Source organism: Sesamum indicum, linkage group LG5, assembly GCF_000512975.1.
Source record: "Sesamum indicum cultivar Zhongzhi No. 13 linkage group LG5, S_indicum_v1.0, whole genome shotgun sequence".
NCBI classification, from domain to species: Eukaryota; Viridiplantae; Streptophyta; class Magnoliopsida; order Lamiales; family Pedaliaceae; genus Sesamum; species Sesamum indicum.
The window spans coordinates 13,085,331-13,107,425 of record NC_026149.1 but is presented as its reverse complement, the minus strand read 5'-3'; the positions used below and the strand labels follow the sequence as shown (position 1 = coordinate 13,107,425).

Here is a 22,095-nt window from a genome sequence, read left to right as displayed (position 1 = left end):
TAAAATTTCAGCACGTGTTCTTGCAAGGAAAATTCAATTTCAGAAAAAGAAAAAGTTATTATTCAAATCAAACTATAATAGTTATATGATTCTCCAAAGTATGAAGAATGATCTAAAAAATAGTTTTTTCTTTCGTCAAAAGAAAAAAAAAAGAGCTATTTAATATGGAAGCCTACTGAAATATAATGTTTAATGGTAACTGTCTATACTATATATTAAGGGAAAATACTTTTTTATTGTCTTTTTATTTTTATCAGGGTTTTTTTCCCCACCTATTATATTTCCTTCACTTTCTACTAGTGGTAAAAACTATTTTTTTAAACAATTATTTATTTTAAGTTTATATTTTTTTCTCTTTATCCTATTCTAAATATTCTTTTAAAATTAATTATTTTTTATCATAATTATTTTTATATTATTTTTTTATGACAAAAAAGTTTTAGTAAATGATATTTAATTATTTATATATTTGAAAAATATATGCTCATGTATTGAATATGTCACGTGTAACTAGTATAAAAAATGGCTTAGGAGAAAATTATACTTTTGGTCGCACACAATAGAGGGTGTCATATTTTTTGTCCCCCAGTTTATAGATATAGCACATTTGATCTTATAAAATAAAAGTAGTAGTATTTTTAGTCCTACAAAATAAAAATATCTACAATATTTTAGTTTATGGGATAATGTGTTAAGCACCTAAATTTTGGGATAAAAAAATGAAACATTCTATTATGTGAAATCAAAAGTATTCCCCCCTCATTAGTCATTCACTTCTTTTCTAATGACTTTCCTTTTTTTAAAAATAATATCATAATTGACAAAGTGAGGAATTAAATAATAGGTGAATTCGATTAATTTATTAATATAACTAAGAAATATAAAATAAATTATAAAAATTCACATTTTATGGGATAAACACTCACAAGAAATTTTTACCTAATTGGCCGAACCAAACAAATTACAGACCAAATATATATACGTTTCGTTTGATTGCACAATCTCTATACTATACAGTAATCATACGACAAATATGTTATATATATAATCAATTCAAGTCCAATTAAATTTAATTTAAATTAAAATTTTCCGAAACTCATGATGAATGAAACTGGAACTCACAAAATCAAACTTGTTAACAGAAAATTCATCCATAATCTCTATACTAACTCAGCTTGATTTTTCTATTTACTTTCTTGAGTTGCCATATTAAACAATCTTTTTTTGTCTACTTCAAACTCCTTTTGGTTTTTATTTATTTATTTATTTTTGGGGTATGGAATTTGGAAACAATCATGGCGGCGAGGAGTTGGATTTTACTGAACAATTTGCCCTGCAGGTTGGGCAAGAAGAGCACGAAACCAGCCACCGCTTAATGCACTGCACGTGGAATCCATGACCACACTCCTCCAGTACTCTAATTCTCTCACCAACCGCAAACTCCGACAGGCAGATCGCGCACTCCGCCGCCCCCCCAACCAGCTTCACCCCCTCCGAGTAAATCACCGCCGGAACTTCCGCCTCCTTTTCCTCGGTGTCGCATCCGAGCTCCGGCTTCTGATTCGGAGGCTCCCGCAGCTGGCGCCGCCGCGCGCAGTGCAGTCTTATGATGTAGCGGACGGCGACGTTGAATGCTGCAGCGCAGATTAATGTGCAGAAGAGGAAAACGAGGACTAAGGCCGTATTTACCTTGAAATCCTTGGAGCTGGAGTACGGCCACCACGGACACTTGTGAGCATCGCATTTCGGCGACGGCGGCGGTGCGGTGGTAGCTGGTGGCGCTAAGTGGATGCTCAATTCAGGCTTCGGCGCTGCGCCTGACGTTCCTACAGAAGGTTTTTGTCTCATCCTCTACTTTGGGTTTCTTTTTCTCGAATAAAATTAATTTTAATCAGTCGCTGTGTTTATTTAGCTTTTTTATTGTTTTCCTGCCACAAAATTGGGGTATGATTGAAGGAAAAGATGACGCTAAATAGGGGGGGGGGGGGGGGGTTTTTAATAGAAATAATAGAAAATTTTAATAATTTTTCGTGAAGAGAAAATTATATCTACCACTCTTGAAATTTGCTTCTGTGTAAATAAATAAATTCTTCTATTAATCAAAATTCACCAAATTTGTTGATATTAACAAAAGAACTGAATGAAATTGATGTTTTACTATTGATTGACTGATTATTGACTTAGTGCAGGTCAAATAATTTTTTCGAACTCAATTACCCTTATAGCAGTAAAGATATACTTCATCACATGTATTAACGCGTGAAGACGTATATGGGTAGTTTAATCATAAAAAGATATATTTGACCTAATTAAATCAGTAATAAGTCAATCAGGAGTTAACACAGATATTTTTTTCCAAATTTTTTGTTAATATCAACAAATTCGATAAATTTTAGCTAACGGAGGGACTTATTTGTTAGATGTAAGCAGACCTTAGGGATGTTAGATGTAATTTCTCAAACCACATGAAGTCCATGCGTAATTACATTAAACTTCAGGGGAGGGAAGTGTAACTACCCCTCCCCTTTTTATCCAAATTAAGTTAGGTTGTATCAAATTAATTACTGAATAAATACAAATACGTTTGTTGTGTAGTTGGTAATTTTTTTTTTTTAAATTGTATGTCAATCACACAACAAATATATTGTACCAATCAGACCAATCACGCATAGCCGGCAAATTTTAATTCAAATCGGCTATAATTAAATTTAAATTAATTATATACTAAGTATAATATATTTGTCGTGTAATTGATCTATAATTTGATAAGAATGAACAATTACATAACATGTGTATCATATTTATTATATAATTGATTTTGATTTGATCAAATCTGATTTGAATAATGAATGACATTTTTTTTAAAAATTAGAGCGATGAATTATTATTAATTAAAATAAATTAATTATAATTGTTCCATACAGATATTAAAATCTAACAAATATCATTACAACAATTATACTCTAATCAATAATATCAAATAAATTAAACTAGCCAACACCTATTATTACAGTAGAAAACTGACACACCAATTATTCAATAAAAATAACATCCCAAGTATAAAATGGGGTTAGAATCTATGAACTCAGAAATTATGGGGATTCAACCTAGCCAATTAAACTAGGCCATGTTAGCTTGAATAGACATAATTGAACATCAGAAAGTGGGCAATAAAGTTGCTTACCCTTTATGCTAAATTCTTGCCTAGTGGGGTTCTTATCTTGATAATTATGATCTTCCATTGGAATATTTTAATATTATAAGAAGAATGGAAGATGTTATTAAAATATTATGTAAGATGTTAAAAAATGTACAAAATATTGTGAATTGATTGATTTTTTTCCTTAAAAAAATAAATTAAATAATAAAATTTTAAAAAAAAATCTTACAATAACTCGATTGGAATCCAGTTAAATAAATATTATCGTTCAAATTTGTTTGAATTGTTGTCAAGTTTGAACATTTATGTTTGAAATTAATTCAATCGAATTGAAAACGAGCTTTATTTAGATCAAACACGAATCTTACTCGAATAGTTTGATATTAAGTATAATATATTATTTTTGCACTAATCGGCTCGAGTTCAAACCGAGCTAGAAAGTTAATGGAACAAATTCTTTTTGTTCAAATTTTGTTTCTTAAGTTTAACCAATTGAATTCAAACAAGTTTTTTTTATCCAACGATTTCAATCGAGTATCGAATAATTTGATTTATTTTCCAATCGTAACTGAAAATTCTGATTTATCTTTTGTGGCATACTATAGTACAAAACCATGCTGTCGCAATCCCCAGTCTTGAACGTTCATCCCAACGTGTCTTCTTACAGAGACAAGAGAAGAAGATTATGTAAGAAGTTTGTTAGTTATTGATAGTATTATAGCAGGAAAGAAACAAAAGTATATGCCCTGGAGGAAAGGCAAACTCGACATCCATCGTATTCACAACTCTTACTATTTAAGGTTGGGCAATCTGTTTGGTGAACTTTAGCCTTAGGGATTCTTTGATGTTGATAAATTACAACGAGCTCCCCTGAGTTTTCATAATTATGAATATTCGTTATTGTTAGAAAATTACAATTATCCCCTTATGTGTTTATTGAAGTTATTATAATTTTTAGATCGAGGTTTGGAATTGTCAATTTTGTTATTATTGTAAATTTTTGCTCTTCCCTAAAAAGAAATTAAAAATTTGTAAAAAAAAAAATTAGGCAAGTTGGATGGAATTGTAAAAAAAAATTAAAATTATCCACTTAGTCCATAAATTTTTTTAAAAATATTTTAAAAAATAAGTGAAATTATAATTCATAGTCTACAAGGACATTTTGATCAATTCACCATAAAAGAATAAATAAAAATCTGATGGAGACTAACGAATTATGCTAATTATTAAACGACTACTAAAATCAAGGACGTATTGGTATTTTTAAAACAATGAGAGATATTTACAATTATATCAAATATAAGAGAGCGCGTTGTAATTACCTTAATCGTATGCTAATTATTCGAGAAGTATAATTCATTTGGTTTTCGTTCGTTCGGGTGTCATTGAACTGCATTTGAACTAAAATTTCTGATGTAAGTAGAAGAAGCTTGGATAGTATGCTTCTTTTAAAAAAAATTAAGGATTAGCAACACTTAGACCCTTTTTAAAAATTCGAAGTTACATTTTTTTCGAAAAACTTTTTGAAATTAAATTTATACCACATTTGAAAATTCTCCATTTACACTTAGCCTCCTCCGTCTGGTTTTGAACGAAAAACGCTAATGTAATCAAGAAAAGATTCTATGAATTTTCAATTATACCCCTCATTAAATTAACATTCTTATGTTAAATTTTTGTAGTTATAAAGCGATAAAAAAAAATGTGTGTATATATGTATATGTATATGGAATGCGGTTAATATCATTACATTTTTTTCATAAGTACAAGATATACGAAAATGTTAAATGACGGGTAAAATTAAAACTTTACATAAGTTTTTTTGTTAACATCAATATTTTTGTCAAATCCTAATGAAAGGGTGTCAGGTGTAAATAGTGAATTTTTGTAGAGGGTATAAGTATAATTTGAAATTTGTTTACTAAAAAATACAATTAATTTTAGAGGGTCTAAGTGTAATTAACCAAAAAACAAAGATCAAAGTCACCTGCAATAGTATTCAAATCCGCTTAACTTGTCCATTCCCTTTTTAACAGTTTTGCAAGAAGAAAACACCCTTTTGAAGTTTGAACTCAACAATCATGACTATCTTTGAGCAGTTTTGCCGCTCCTGGCTATTTCCTCACTAACACTAGGCAACTGGAACAACCTTAACATCATCCAAAACAGGTCCACACATATGACCAAAATCATACAACCTTGTGTGATAAGACGGACTGTAGAATGCAATCCTAGTCCTCTCCGACGCTGCTTGAAACCTAAGGCTTGCATTCTTGAAATGGCCCTTCCCATGTGAAGTGAACTCAACTCTCACACTCTTCCTGCTGGCGAATGCCTCCACCGTCATCGTCCCGTTGCATCCGTTCTTAGCATCTCCGATTGTGAATGAGAGGTTGTACCATTTTTTAGGAGACGTCCTCAAGACTTGAGCAATGGATGTTTCTCTCCCTCCAATCAACTCGACTGCTGCAAGACCCGAGGGCACGTTGAAGTGCTTTGAGTCGATGTATTTTACCGGTCTGGTGTGCTCGACGATCCATCCTGGGATGGGTGAGTATAGGTCTTGGCGCTTGGGGAGGACGAGGATGCCCGTGGAGAAGTTCTTGAAGACATGAGGACCGGTCTCAAAACCTCCATTTTTCACCAAGTTTCCTAGGATTCACGTAGTCATGTGAAAACCGAGAGTGAGTGGTTTTCGGTAATCTTGACTTCATAGGAACGCTTTCTCAATCTTGAAAAATTACAAAAAAACCTTCACGCAGTCGTATTTCACATCACAAATTGCTTCTTTAGCATCTGGCTTTTCAGGGAGATTTTGTAATGTAAAAACATGAAAGATTTGATCGAATCTACCACTAATCACATGACAAGTACAATGCACTTATTATGCAATAAGTGTACAGTTGAAGGAAAACGACCAATCACATGACAAAGTGTACTACATTTGTTTTGTGATTGGTTTGATTCGACCGAATTTGACTTGTGTTAAAATTTCCGAATAATCCACATCACAACAGGGGTAGTCTTATATTGTCGAAAAACTACAAGGACCGATGCAAATGGAACCTTATCAATAATATCAGCATGTAGAATCAAGGTGTACTATGATGTAATAAGATCTTTATTGCACCTTATATCCAACCTACTATGCAAGTATACTTAATTTGAGACTTACCTCTTGTGAATTTGAGGGGCAGCACTTCCTTGATTGCAATGGCGTCCAAAAGAGGTCCACAGGTTGGGTCCTCTTGCATCCCGGGGTTGTGAAAAGTGACCTTCACAACACTAGAACTTGCCTTAAAGGTCCAGGCGTACGTATCTCCTCCATCGCTGCTATACAGCGTTTGGATCGGAAGGTCGCTCGACATGCCAGGGACCGATACCCTAAGCACCTCATCTTGAGCGCATGTTCGTGTTGCTCCAAACGTAAGGCTGTAGATCGAACCGGGCTTCAAGTTCCTGACGTACTGTGATACGGAGGCTTCGTTCCCAAGCCTCACGGCGTGGACCCCACGCGGCACAGCGAAGTAGAACCCGCCCGGCTGGGGCCCACCGGACACGTACTCGACTATGCCGGTGATCTCCCATCTTGGGAGGGAGTGTTTTCCGATGATCACTGTTTTATTCAGGTTTGATGGCTTCGGACCTGCTTCGAAGTTCCCATTTTGGAGTAGTCCTAAATACATTATTGCCAATTCATGGATCATAACATAGTTAGAAAGAACACAAAACATGTTATAAATAAAGCACGAACAATTAAGAGTATAAAATCATAAAATGACACAAAAGTTACGTGATCCAACTTATTATTACATAGCAGCACTCATCCGAAATAAACAACTTACTATCAAGAGGTGGAGCAACTGTTCTTGCAGAGGCCAAACTGCTGCATAGAATGAATATGAAAAGGAAACAAAGAGTGGGATAAGCCATTGATTCCCCCTAGAATTGAACTGATAATCAGGAAAAGGAAAGTGAAGTCTTATCATGTATGATCAGAAGAGTACTGGTATATATATATATATATATATAGAGAGAGAGAGAGAGAGGGGCATGTTCATGTTCATAGTAGCACTAAATTAGGCGTGAGATGTGTTGGGCTGTCTCAGTTTTTCTCTTTTTAATTCTGAAAATCAGTGTTTTCTTTCTCTACACAATTCCAGATAAGTAGGTTTTGGGTCTGTACGCTTTCACCGGTTGCCGTGATTGGCTCAGCTTGTGTTTGGGATTCTTGATTCATTATATTATGTGCTAATTTGAAATTCGGTACATAAATTATTTTTCATTGTTCATAAAAATTATCAAGACTTCTTGAGTTTTATCATTCGTCTAATAATTTCTGTATCTTTTTTGTCAACCTATCATATCAACTTTGACAAAATTTGTACTCTGTCGTATATAACCTTCTGTTGATTTTCTGTCGAAAAAAATATCACATGTTGTGTATATGTGAAAAATAGCACATCACATAACTTTTAAATATCACATATGCAATGAATGTATTTTTTTAAACAAAACACTCGATTAAATAAACAATTATAAATAATAAAAAATAAAATTTTGATAATAAATTAATAATTAAAAAATTAAATTCTAAAAAATATATAATTTAAATGATAAAATATAATTAATCCTTTTAAATTTGATGGCATGGAACTCTCTTGCAACTATTTTAATTTTTAAATAAATACTTGTGATATGTATGTATTTGTTTGTACGTCGGTACGGCGTTCAAGGTTCTGACAAAAGTAGACTTTCCCATAATTATTGATCCACTTCCACCGTCCACCTCATCTGCATCTCATTTCCTGAGTTTTGGTCAACAATTTGTATTCAGTTTAACTGTTTTTCATGTTTTTAATATGATCAAATTAAATGATAAATTACAACCACCGTCTTAAAATTTAAAATAATTATAATTTTTTTATTATTTAAAAATAATTAATATTTTTTAAATAAAAAATAATTATGTAGTCTTTAGATAGTGAAGTGAATATTATTAATTTACTCAAATTGATTTTTGTTTTTCAAAAAATATATATTTGAAATGATATAAAAGAAATTAAGGGCGTGTAAAATAAATAACCTATAAAAAATATTAGTCCACAATTTTCAAAAAAAGTATAAAATAGATATAATTTATAACCCAAATGAATATTTCGCTTAATTCATCACAAAAATTGAATAAAAATCTAATAGGGACTAATAGAATGAATTCGTTATTAGACGGATATTAAAATTGAAAGAGCATTTATAATTTTTAAATAACTTAAAGTATTTATAATTATATCAAATTTTAAAAACTTATATTAAATAATTTTGGGCAGTCTTTGAGTGAACATGGAAATATTCTTATAACTTCTTTCTTCATTTATTTAGTCACATGATATGTTCACATGCCCATTAATACTTACGTATTTAATAAGGATCCATGCTTTATATTGAATACTACCATGCCATGATCATTAATTTTTTCGTATGTATATAAACTATAATTAAATTTCAAATAAATCTTTGGGCTTGTGTATGATCTTACCTACAATCCAAACCTTCATAAGTAATGTGGTGTGTGATATGATTGGGTTTTATTGTGCGATATATTATTTGTTTCGATTAATATATTAAATGTTCTGTTATGAAGGTGTGTCTTTCTAAGTAGAGAAAGCCTCGTGGCTTTTGAAAATTCTAATACAGAACGGCTCTGATTTAATCTACATTAATTATATGACAAGTGCAATACATTTGCAATGTAATTGATGTATAGTTTAGAAAAGTGACCAATTATATTTTAAGTGTATCTACTTGCTCCGTGATTGGTTTGATTCGTCCAAAGTTAATTTGAATAGGAATTTTTCCGTGAGTTTTGAGCCTCATAGTTCTGTTTTGAAAATAAAGTAAGGATTTTGAATGGGATTTTCTTTCTTTTCTTATTCTTTTTCGTGTGTGTGTAAATGGTAAGTTTCGTATGTATTGTACATACGATTTTGTTTAATTTGCTCAACTGTAAGTCTAGCAGCAACCAGTGGTTTCGTTAAAACCTGTCAAGATCTCGTCTCCTATTCTTCAGTTCCTACCAAATATGATACACAAATGAAGCCAAAACAACTCGATTTACATGTACCAGATGTCTTCTTATCTGCCCACTGGATGCCCTGCTACCACTATGTATAAGGTCATTTCTACTTGATCAATCTCTGAATATGGTTTATAAACCACGCAAGCTTTCATGTGGGAATATGTCGGAATTATTACCTCCTAAATAATGGAAGGGATACACAAATGATGATGAGTGTACAACATATGCTGTAATCAAATCTTATAGTGCAAGATATTGTTGGTTCTAACGTTTTTAACTTTACAATTTTGTCCTGAAAAAAAGACGTGGTTAGAAAGACTCTAACATTGATCTTTCATTTCAATCACATCAAAACAATATATAAAACATTGAGCTCCGTTGATTAATATGAGATCAACCGCTGGATAGGCTTTAGGGATACGGGCCGTTGGGCCAATTGAAGGCCCATCTTCAGACATCTGTCTCAAGGGGTTAGGTCCATTGGGCCAATACCCATATTTCAAATTCTGGGCCCAATGTTCTGAATTCTTACACGTCCCAACATTAATTTGTAGTTTTAAGTGAGTTTGAATCTGGTTATTGTACTTAGAGGGTAACACATTTTATAAAATGTTTTTGGAGATTGTAAAATTTAATTTAATTTAATTTTGGAATATTAAATTTATAAGTAGTGTTGATTTTATAATTAATATGATATTGAAAATTTCTTACCTTTTATCTTTTTCTTAAAGAGATTATAAGATGTCTGGGTGTTTTTGCATAATAAGGTTTTTTATTGATAAATGATAAATATATATATATAATACCATTAACATCAAATAAATTGTTATTTCTTAACATATTTTATATTTAAATATTTTAAAATACTTTCATAAATAATTTACATTAGTTTAACTCCAAATAAGAATTTAATAGATAATTCTTTTTACAAAAGTAAAATAAATGAATGGTTACCTAAAATATTTGCTAATCGAATATTAACATAGATATATAATTGGTATTTTCTTTATCAATGTATTTCTAGCTGTAAAATTTATAATATCTTGAATATATATATATATATATTTAATAAATATAATTTGAGTAGCAATTTTTTATGTTAACTATGTATAATATTTTATTATTAAGTAATAAAGCATTTTCTTTTTTTTTTAATTAAAAAAAATAACAAAGTTCTTTAATATTCTAGAGAGAGAGAGATTGAGTGTGTGTGTGTGTGAGAGAGAGAGAGAGAGAGAATGTGGTTGTATAAACTCAGACAAACACCCTCTCAACTTTAATGTCTATCAAATATATATCTTCAATATTATTATAAAATAAAATCTTTTATCGTATCAATTTTTGAACACCTAAATTTATCCCTGTAATTCATTTCTCCTCATTTTAAAGAAAAATTTAATTAGAATAGTAATTTCAATATTTTTTTAATACTTTCATAATTTTAATTTATTTTTTCTTCTCAACCCACTACTACATATTTCCCTCACCTTATTTTTTCATATATATATTTCTTTTTTTCATAAACTTTCATATTTTAATAACCCACAATTACGATTAATTTTTTGTCTCACTTCATTCCACGGTTTTTTTTTTTCTCACGGACCCTATTCTTTCTCATCTCCTCACACCATGATTGTTTTCTTTTACAAATTTTATTTTATTCTTCTCCATCCACATTACAACTCTTTTTTATATACTCGTAGGAACAACGTGCAATAACAATATATATATGTATGCACATGAAAGTGCAATTAGGTTTGTGTCCTAAGTGTAAGTATAGATGGGGGGGGGGGACCCTAGATGCCATAGAGAAGAGAGACAATGCATGATGCAAGGGTCATGATGCATGTCCAACAAAAGGGAAGCCCCTATCTCCATCACTCACCACATTTTCACACTGAAAATACCCCTTTGCTTTTTCCTTTCCTTTTTCCTCTTCTGGGCCACATACATATATGACCCATATTCACCTAAAAAGTGACTAACCCACCCCACCCCACCCCCCCATCACACCATGCATGCACATGGCTTAGTGGGCAGTCAAATCCCCTCAACAAGTCATTGAAAAAGAGTAGTGTGTGTATTAGGATTAGGAATGGGGGGAGATGGCATTTCAGATTTTTCTATCTGTTTTTAGCTCTTACAAGTACAGACAGCCACAGGGAATTGTGTTGGGACAACCTTTCACTCATTTGGGGGATGTTAGAATAGGACCATAAGGCAGCTGGACTACTACTACTATAGGTGACAACATTGTTGTTCTTCTGCCACAATCATTCATTATTATGTTTTTTTCTTTTTTATTTTTTCTGTTAAAAATTCACATTCAGGACTGTAAATCAATCGAGACGAGATGATTTAGAGCATTTACTCAATATGTGTCGTTTGAATTTACTGTCGAGCTTGCTTTTACAATATTTACGTCACATCATTATATAATAATTTATATTTATCAGACAACTACTATGAAGATTTTGTAAATGAAGAATACGTCGGTTCAAGTTTGATTTGGTTAATTGATGAATGAGATTCAGATAAGTTGAATACTGAGTAAGTTTTTCAATAATTTTAGTTTAGTATGTAAAATATATAATATGTGAAATTTTTTTCCCAAGAGTTGTTAATGTAGAGAATTTGGTCTTAATGATCTTCGATTCTTGAAACTAATTTTTGTGCTAATAGTATTCATATTATTACCGTATTTGATAGACAAAAAATACATAAAGGGACGTCCCGACTCCCTCCCCCCTAGAAAAAAAATATATTTATATTTAATTTTATCAATGACGTATTAACTCAATAGTATTAAGGTTGAGATTTTATAAATAATTTTGAAGTTATACATATCAGTTCTACCGAACGTGTAATTTTTTTACCTCACGTTATATGAATTTATTGTAATTTTATTTTTTTAATTAATTATATTAATTATTGATAGAGAAAAAAAAAAAAAAAAAGGTGTCATGATGATGGTGAATTGAGCATGCAGCAGGCGGAAGAGGAGGAGAAGGAGGAGTTTGCCGCCAGCTTCCTTGATTCCTGCAAAAATCACGCCCTTAATCACTGCTTATTTATTTATGTATGCCCAATCCCATTGCCCTCCGCCTAACTAATCATTCTTTACAAAAAAGCTACCGCCCCTAAAACTATATATATTTAAAGTACCAATATCATGAATAAGAGTTCGTGAGTTCGAGTTTCGTTAATTTGTAATTATCTATTTTAATAGTAATTATTTATTAATTGTAATAATAATTATCGATTAGTTATATATATTTGATATTGATAATTGATTTTTATACATACTGATTGTTAATGATTAAAATTCATAATATAATTGTAATTGATTTATTCATAAATACAAAATGAAAAGAATCAAAGCCTGAATATATGCCCTTTTAGGTTGGTTATGAATTATTTGCTCTACTCACCCTCGGATTCTTTTTCATATTTTTCACACTTTTTTAAAGAATTAATAAGGGTAAAATAGTAATTTTTACCTCACCGTCTAGGAGTTATATAATTATTAACCATTTGAGAGAGGTATTTATAATTTTGCTGATAAAGAGGGGATGTTTATAATTATACCCACAATTGCATAAGCAAATTGATTATAAAGTATTAGAAATACTATATAATATATAAGGACCCTCACATTTTTATTAATATGCGAATTCAACTTAATTATTTTTTAGGGTAAATTATAATTACTTTCCTTAAGGTTTGGCTTAATTATGAATACCCTCTTGTTGTTTGAAAAATTATTAATACCCCCTGATTTTAATGGCCGTATAACAAATAGCCTAATTTGTTAGGTTTTTTTATCAATTTTTTATAATGAACTGACCAAAATGTCCTTGTGGATTAAAAATTATAATAATTATTATTTTTTTAAAAATATTTTTTTATGGATTGAGTGGATAATTTTTTTTATAATTTTTAAATTTTTTTCATCCATCTCGTTCAATTTTTATATCAGTTTTAAATTTAAAAAAAAAATAAAAAATATAGTAAGAATAAAGTTGACAATTTCATACCTCTGTTCAGGGATTATATAATTTCATCAAATATCATGGGGTATTTATAATTTTTCAAACAATGATGGGGTATTCGTAATTATGCCAAATTTTAGGAGAGATCGTTATAATTGATCCCACTTTTTTACCATTTATATTTAGGTAGTGCTATTTATATACTATTTGATGTAGACGAAATAATGCATAAGTCGATGAATTACAGCGAGTTCCACTAACGTTTGATATAATTATATATATTTTTTTATTGTTTAAAAAATTTCAATATCTCTTAATTTTAACAGTTGTCCAACAACTATTTCAATCCGTTAGAGTATGTTTGGTTGGGGTAAAAAATTGGAGTATAACAAAAGTGGAAGTAAAAATAAATGTATAAGAGATAATTTTATGTTTCGTTAGGGGGAAGAGATGGAAGGAAGTAAAACTCGATATATATAAAATCCTTCCGGGTCCAATTTTGTTTCCATCCAAAATTAGGCGAAAAAGTGAAAGTATAAGGCAAAAAAGACAAATATATATATATATTTTCATCTACTCTATTGCCCATATATATATATATATGTACATAATCACCAGAAAAACAAATAAACAAATCGCTGAAAAACGACCATAGTCAACATAGAATATTTTTATTAATAAAAAATATTCTTATTCTTGTTTGATAAAATTTTTATTAATAAAAAAATATTTTTATTCTTGTTTGATAAAATTTTTATTAATATAATTTTTAAAATTTTTTGATATACTAAAATTATATTAGTATAATATTAATTTATTTATTTTCTAATACAAAATGAAGAGAAGGGTTATTCAGTAAAATTACAAAAAATAATCTTTTCTTCTCAATTTGTTTTCTCGTACCAAACAAAGGAATCATTAAGTTTATCCTGCTTTCAATCATACCAAACAACTTCAAGAAAAATTATTATTTTTTCCCTCCCCTTCTCTCTTCTCCCTTTCACTTCTCATTTCCTCTCACTTGAACAAAAAAAACCCTTAGTCTCGATTAAATTTTCATTCATTTTAATAGTAAATTTACCAAAATACTCTTGTGAAATATGAATTATAATTTATATATTTATATATTTTATTATTTTTCATATTTTTCTCATTCATTTTGTCCGATTTTTTTATATAATTTTTCATTTTTAAAAAAAGTAAAGAAAATATAATTAAAATAAAATTAATAATTTTTTACCTTAATTTAAAAATTATATAATTTTATCAAACATAAAAAATATTAATAAATTTTTAAATAATAAACAAATATTCATAATTATATCATATATACAGTAAAATCTCTATAAATTAATAACTTTGGAACCATAAAATTTTATTAATTTAGAGAGATATTAATTTATCGATAAATTAATATTTTATTAATTAAAAGAGAGACTTTTTAAATTCAACAAATTTAATACATATATTTTGAGAATAAATGAATTCATATATGTTTTATTGATTATATTCATGCATCAACCAATTCTTTGTAACTAATTAAATATATTCATGTATTACATCAATTCATTGTATACAATGAACTATTATATTCATGGACGCATGTATCAATTCATTGGAATTAATTAAAATATACATGTTTACATTAATTCGTTGCACGTAAATAACTATTATAGCCAATTAAATATATTCATGCATGATAAATGAAACATATACTATATAAATCTTAATATAGAAATAAAATAATTCATAATGTCTTCTCATCTAAAAGGCATGGCAAAATCATCAATGAATGATCAAATACGTAAAGCATTACAGACTTCATATTTAATATTTATAATTGTAATATTTATGAATTATTAATTTAAAATTTTAATGGGATCTAATATTTATAAAAGAATTTTTTAAAAAATTATTATCTTATTATCTTATCGAATTTGGTAATTTTTTTACATAGGCCCAAGTTGGGACCGAAAAATTTTATTATTTTAAAAAAATTATTAATTTATAAATTTTTTTTACTATATATATATAATGAGAGCTCCTAGAAGTGTTTGCAATAGACGGTGGCCCGTTGTCGTTGCCCTATACTATATTGGACAAGGTTTCGACCTACTTTGTCTAGGGATGCACGTCACCATGTCATCTCAAGGGTTCCACAAGTGGACCACCACACTCAAATTATTCAATTTCAGTTCAACTACTTATTTCTTTATTTATTATCCGGATAATTACACTTTCTTTCTCTAAATTTAATAAAATTACATATAAATATTTTATGATTTAATAAATTATATTTAACATCTATGAAGTTTGCTTCTATTTAATAAATAAATATCTACATTAGTCAAAATTCATCAATATTAATAAAAAAAATTGAATGAAAATGATATTTACCTTCGATTAAATTGACTTATTGTAGGTTAAATAATTTTTTCGACTAAACTATCCTTATAACGGTAAAGATATACCTCTTCACATACATTAACACGTGAAGACGTATAAAGATAATTTGATTATAAACAGATTTATTTGACATGTAATAAGCCAATCGGTAGTCAAAATAGATTTTTTTCTAATTTTTTTTAATATCAGCAAATTCGGTGAATTTTGATAAATAGAGGAGATTATTTGTTAGACAAAAATAAACTTCATGGGTAATAAATATAATTTTTTAAATTATAGAAAATTTATATATAATTATACCAAATTTAAAGAGAGAAAAGAGTAATTATCCCTTAGTATATAATAATATTTTCTTTCTAGAAGTTGAGGGCCAAAGTGAAATGAGAATTAGATCCTTCAATCATGCACACGACCCAACAAAAGTGAAGTTGGAAAATAAAATTTAAAAATTAATTTGAAGAATTTGTCCCCCAATTCTTAAATAATTCAATATTGTTAAAATATTTTTTATTTTTGCATCAATTTCCAATAAGCTGAGTGCAAATATTTGAACAATATAGTTCCAAATTTTGAAATATTTAGAAAATTATGAAATTCGGCCTGAAATTACAATAACATGCTACTAAAATTTTGGTAAATCAAGATTATATGTAGGAAATTTTGAGTCCTGACCATTGCAACTATCCCCAGGGGATAATCGATTGATGTCCCAATTGCGTGATGTATTGTCCGTTTTGATTTCGTATGAATTTCGTAATTTTGTTCTGTAAAAAGAACTTCGTTAGGAAGAAAAAGCCTTAGGCTTATAAGCTCCACATCTGCAATTGACGTGGCACGTATGATTATATCATCAAGCCTAAACGAGGGGTCGGGCACATGGCCTCGTTCCCGCTGACAACTCCAAATGATGTGACTTACAATTCGATCGAGTGGCTCGTTGTATAACTTCACAATTTTATTATAAAGATTTGATAAAACTCTTGAAATATGTATGAATGTGTGTGGGTTTGGGTCCTTACTGTATTTGAGAAGGACATGTCTCAGTACACAACATATCATCCTATAAAAAAATCATTAATAAGATATATATATATATTTAATCTTCCGGCTGACACTACCTTAAACAAATGAGATGACATTTAATAAACTATAATGATAAAATTTATGAGAATTTTAGTTTCAATATAATATTCTTTCTCTTTCAAATTTATTATTTCTTTTTTAGGACTCTCAAACCTAAAATAATAACAAAATTATTAATTAAAAATATTAATTTAATATCATACAAGTAAAAAATAACAATCCTAATAATTAACTATTACTCAATAAGATTAATATATCGACACGTATAAATAATTTCTACATCATCTATATTATTATTTAAAAAAAATTATTGTACCAACTTTTGAATATCTAAATTACCCGTTAATTTTCAAATATTTCCCTCACACCACGATTGATTCTTTTTATAAGTTTTTTTACACAGCTATTTTTATATGCTTGTGAAGATTGGTTGAGACGATACTTAATTTAATAATAAATACAAGATAGTATGTATTAGTGATCCTTTTATCCGTATTTTGAATAGAATATTATTTATTTTTATATACTTTTATAAAAATGTGTGGGATATTTATGAATTTTCATATTTAAGAAAGAAGGGTAAAACCGTAAAAGCATAGAGTAGAGAAATGATTTGATGATTGAGGCACGCGGGGCGGAGCAGTGGACCGGGGAATAGAATACCTACGCTACGTCTACGACACTCTCATTGCTCCATCACTCTGCTCATTTCTCGTGAAGCTTTTCACTGTTACACATTACATCACAAAGCTTTCACCTTTTGTTAACACTCTTCAAAACCAAACTCCCACATAAACTCTCTCTCTCTGACATAGCACAAAACACCTGACCTGTGATAGCATTTTCCCCTCAAACGTTGTACAATCTTCTTTCATCATCTTCATTTTCTTTTCTTGTCCAAGGAAAGAAACAATCCCCTTCTTTCCTCTTTTTCCTCTCTGTAAACCTTGTTCTCCAGCATTTATGGTTTTGAGCTTTTGTTCTTTTCTACCAAAATTGCTGTATTTCCAGTTCATGCTGCATTTCTGGGACTGAGTTTTTTTTTTTTTAATGTCTGTATGTGGTCTCTGAATTTGATCAAGAATTCCTGAAATCGCGTTTTACTCCTCTCTCCAGACCTTTGCTCTCTCTGGGCTTTTGTTCTTGTCCACAAAGACTGTTGCTTTTTGTTTTTTTTAGACTTTTAGTTGTTTTTGGGCTGATTTTTATGCCTTTTTTGGTGTCTGTGTGTTGATTGAGAATTTCTTGAAGGTACACTTTTCTGCTCGAGTTAATAGGAAAGTGCTTGCTTTTAGAGCGAGTTCCTTCATTTTCAACAACTTTGAGATGGGCCATTTTGAAAAGGTGAAAGTTCTTGGGGTTTTTGTACTTGATGGTTTTTCTTGGTTCAATTTTACTGAAAATCTCAGTAGTTTTTAATATATTCTTTGAGCTATAATCTATGAGTGGCATTCCCACATTTGGAATGGTAGATGCTCCTGTTTTTCAGTAAAAATTTCACAAAGAATTGATATTTCAATTGCCCCTTTTGGGCTCTCCCAAGAAGATAACAAGACACCTGCAGTTCCTTCTTTTTCCCCCAATTGGAGGCAACCCAAAAATGCCATTTTTGAGTTTGTTGAGTATTTTACTCTTTGGGTTGCTCTCGTGGTCTCAACTTGTGATTACTCAGTTGTTGAATGATCAGACTACGCTGGTAGAAATTGGGAAAGAGCTTAAAATATCTGGCTGGAATGTTAATAGCTCAGAGTATTGCAGTTGGCCTGGCGTTTCTTGCAGCTCCAAGAATTCATCTGTTGAGAGGCTTGATCTTTCTAGTCATGGGCTGCAAGGTAATCTCAGTCTGATATCTGAGCTCAAATCCCTCAAGTGGCTTGATCTTTCATTCAACAAATTCCACGGCATAATTCCATCTGCTTTTGGGAACTTATCTGAGCTTGAGTTTCTTGATTTATCATTTAACAACTTCGGAGGCTCAATCCCTCTGGAGTTGGCCAGGCTCAGGAATCTAAGAGCTCTGAATCTTTCCAATAACTTGCTCATGGGTGTGATTCCTGATGAGCTTGAGGAGTTGGAGAAGTTGCAGGATTTGCAGTTGTTTACGAATAGATTGAATGGTTCTATCCCTCCGCAGGTTGGTAATTTAACTAATCTGAAAGTGTTTACTGCCTATGAAAATGAGTTGAGTGGTGTTATTCCTGATAAGTTGGGATTACTCTCTGAGCTTCAGTTGTTGAACCTTCACTCAAATAAATTGGAGGGATCAATCCCTGAGAGCATTTTCAATATGGAGAAGCTGGAAACTTTGGTTCTGACTCAGAATAGATTGACTGGCTATATTCCTGAATCAATTGGGAAATGCAAAGGCCTTTCAAGTATTAGGATTGGCAATAACAATTTGATTGGAGGCATTCCTAGAGAAATCGGTAATATTAGTAGCCTCACTTACTTTGAAGCAAACAATAACAATCTCTCTGGGGAGATTGTGACAGAATTCTCAAGATGCTCGAATCTCACTCTCCTTAATTTAGCTTCAAACGGGTTCACAGGAACTGTCCCGTTGGAGTTTGGCTTGCTCAGTAATCTGCAGGAGTTGATTGTTTCTGGGAACAGTCTGTTTGGAGACATTCCCACATCAATTCTGAGGAGCAAAACTTTGAACAAGCTTGATTTGAGTAATAATAGATTCAACGGCACCATACCACAGAGTATCTGCACGACAACTAGATTGCAGTACCTGCTGTTGGGTCAGAATTCAATAAGAGGGGAGATACCACACGAGATTGGGAACTGCACGAAACTGCTGGAATTGCAACTGGGCAGTAACTATCTGACTGGAAGTATTCCTCCTGAGATTGGTCATATCAAGAACTTGCAAATTGCTCTGAATTTGAGCTCGAATCATCTCCGTGGACACTTGCCGGAAGAGCTGGGAAGACTGGACAAGCTGGTTTCTTTGGACGTGTCAAATAATCAGCTCAGTGGTAGCATTCCAACTGCTCTGAAAGGGATGCTTAGTTTGATCGAGGTCAATTTCTCTAACAATCACTTCACCGGCCCGATACCCTTGTTTATACCATTTCAGAAAAGCCTGAATTCAAGCTTTCTTGGAAACAAAGGGCTCTGTGGTGAGCCTTTGAGCATTTCATGTGGAGGTTTAGACGATTCTTCGCATGATGCTTACCATCACAAGGTTTCATACAGGATCATATTAGCTGTTATTGGTTCGGGTTTGGCTGTATTTGCATCTGTGACTGTGGTTGTCTTGCTATTTATGATGAGGGAGAGGCAAGAAAAGGCTGCCAAAGATGCGGGAATTACTGAAAATGACACTAGCGATGATCCAGTTATATTAGCAGGAAATGTGTTTGTTGAAAACCTCCGGCAAGCTATAGACTTCGAGGCCGTTGCCAAAGCAACTCTGAAAGATTCCAACAAGCTCAGCACTGGAACATTTAGCACTGTCTACAGAGCAGACATGCCTTCTGGGATGAGTTTGTCGGTTAGAAAACTGAAATCAATGGACAGAACTATACTTAATCACCAGGGCAAGATGATCAGAGAGGTTGAAAAGCTTAGTAAACTCTGCCATGATAATTTGATGAGACCAATTGGATTTGTTTTGTTTGAAGATGTTGTGCTATTGTTGCATCAGTATTTTCCAAATGGGACGTTGTATCAATTCCTTCATGATTCTACGAAGAAGCCTGATTACAAACCTGACTGGCCCACAAGACTTGCCATTGCCGTTGGAGTGGCTGAAGGATTAGCTTTCCTCCATCATGTGGCCATTATCCACCTTGATATTTCTTCGGGCAATGTACTTTTAGATTCTAATTTTAGTCCTTTGGTCGGCGAAGTTGAAATTTCAAAGCTTCTTGATCCATCCAGAGGGACAGCAAGTATCAGTGCCGTTGCTGGTTCATTTGGATATATCCCTCCAGGTATTGATATCTTAACATAAGTGCTCGATATTTGCATCTTCTTCCAGGATATAGTGCATAGGCTTTATCTAACACAGCATTATCTGTTTCAACTTGTTTAACAGAGTATGCATACACCATGCAAGTTACAGCACCAGGTAACGTCTATAGCTACGGAGTTGTTTTGCTTGAGATCCTCACAACTCAACTGCCAGTTGATGAGGCTTTCGGTGAAGGCATTGATTTGGTGAAATGGGTTCATACTGCCCCAACCCGAGGAGAAACCCCAGAGCAGATTCTCGATGCAAGGCTAAGCACCGTTTCATTTGCTTGGAGAAAAGAAATGCTTGCTGCACTGAAGGTAGCATTACTCTGCACTGATACCACACCAGCCAAACGACCGAAAATGAAAAAGGTGGTGGAAATGCTTCAAGAAATTACACAAAATTAGGTAGAGTCGATTTTCCTCGAGTTCATTCTCAACCACAGAAATAGAAGCCCAGAAAATATTCTAAGTACAGTCCTCACGGGCCGATGCATGATTTCTGTGACATGCATGGGGTCGTCGCGTTACCCTCATGTATCAAGAAGTTGTCGTAAATTTCAGTACTTTTGGATGGGAAAGACCTACCTACTAGGTGAAGGAAAAGTGCAGCAAAGAGCGTTCTTCCTGAATTGAGCACTGTATTTCTGGCTTGTTATTGGCCTTAAATCATATAAATGGTATATGGCTCAACATTTGTATGAGAAGTTGCATCTATATGGAAAATGCTCTTGAAGGTGTATGATTCTAAGAGAACCTTGCAGAGTCCTTAGCTCATGGTGTAAAAAACCGTCCAGCATTACAGAAACAACAGCCAAAAACAAGAACCAAAGGGGGGAGTAAGAGATAGTGCTTCGGCTATGATTGGGGCAACATAATTCAAACAGGACTACCCCAAGAACTTTAAAGGGATACTTCATTTTGCTCTGCTGTGGCCAAAATACCCAACTTTTCAATAAAAAGGACCAACACCATCATAAATTGTTGAAAATTAAAGTGCAAATGAAGGTGAAAAGTAGTGAATATGTCCAAGCAAAAATGCCCACAAAGGCATCCAGATAAAAGCCACCTGCCGGGCAGGGCAGGACTAATGATCAATTGGTAATAATCTTTTAAATTTCAAGACATGATTTCACAAGAAAGCAAAGTGCATAACACTTATTACAAGCTCTTTTGCAGCATAACATGAAGTCCACAATAGAGAAGGGTCGTAAAATAAACAGCAAATTTTCAAACTAAAGAGCACTCCGCACATTGTATCCTTTGTTTATCAATGATAAAACAAAGGGTTCTTATCTCATGGAAACAGAAAAAGAATGGACTTATACCAAGTGCATTTTATTAATCAAGACTGGTTTTTACAATGAAGTTTTGGCGCGTGAAAGGGTTCATGACAACAGGAGGACCAGCAG

The 22,095-nt window shown here is 31.7% G+C and overlaps 3 protein-coding genes across 3 annotated transcripts; 1 reads left to right on the top strand and 2 right to left on the bottom strand.

Moving 5' to 3' along the window:
• On the bottom strand, positions 1,064–1,957 carry LOC105162546 (RING-H2 finger protein ATL79-like). The gene has a single exon (XM_011080603.2). The coding sequence runs from the start codon at positions 1,846–1,848 to the stop codon at positions 1,294–1,296; it is 555 nt and encodes a 184-aa protein (XP_011078905.1). The 5' UTR covers positions 1,849–1,957; the 3' UTR covers positions 1,064–1,293.
• Positions 5,141–7,151, bottom strand: LOC105162545. The gene is made up of 3 exons (XM_011080602.2): positions 7,006–7,151; positions 6,336–6,836; positions 5,141–5,812 (listed from the first exon to the last, which is right to left on the bottom strand). Exons 1-3 carry the CDS (start codon positions 7,091–7,093, stop codon positions 5,292–5,294), a joined length of 1,110 nt encoding a protein of 369 aa, XP_011078904.1. The 5' UTR covers positions 7,094–7,151; the 3' UTR covers positions 5,141–5,291.
• LOC105162544 (leucine-rich repeat receptor-like tyrosine-protein kinase PXC3) lies at positions 17,400–21,425 on the top strand. The gene is made up of 2 exons (XM_011080601.2): positions 17,400–20,661; positions 20,766–21,425. Exons 1-2 carry the CDS (start codon positions 18,318–18,320, stop codon positions 21,089–21,091), a joined length of 2,670 nt encoding a protein of 889 aa, XP_011078903.1. The 5' UTR covers positions 17,400–18,317; the 3' UTR covers positions 21,092–21,425.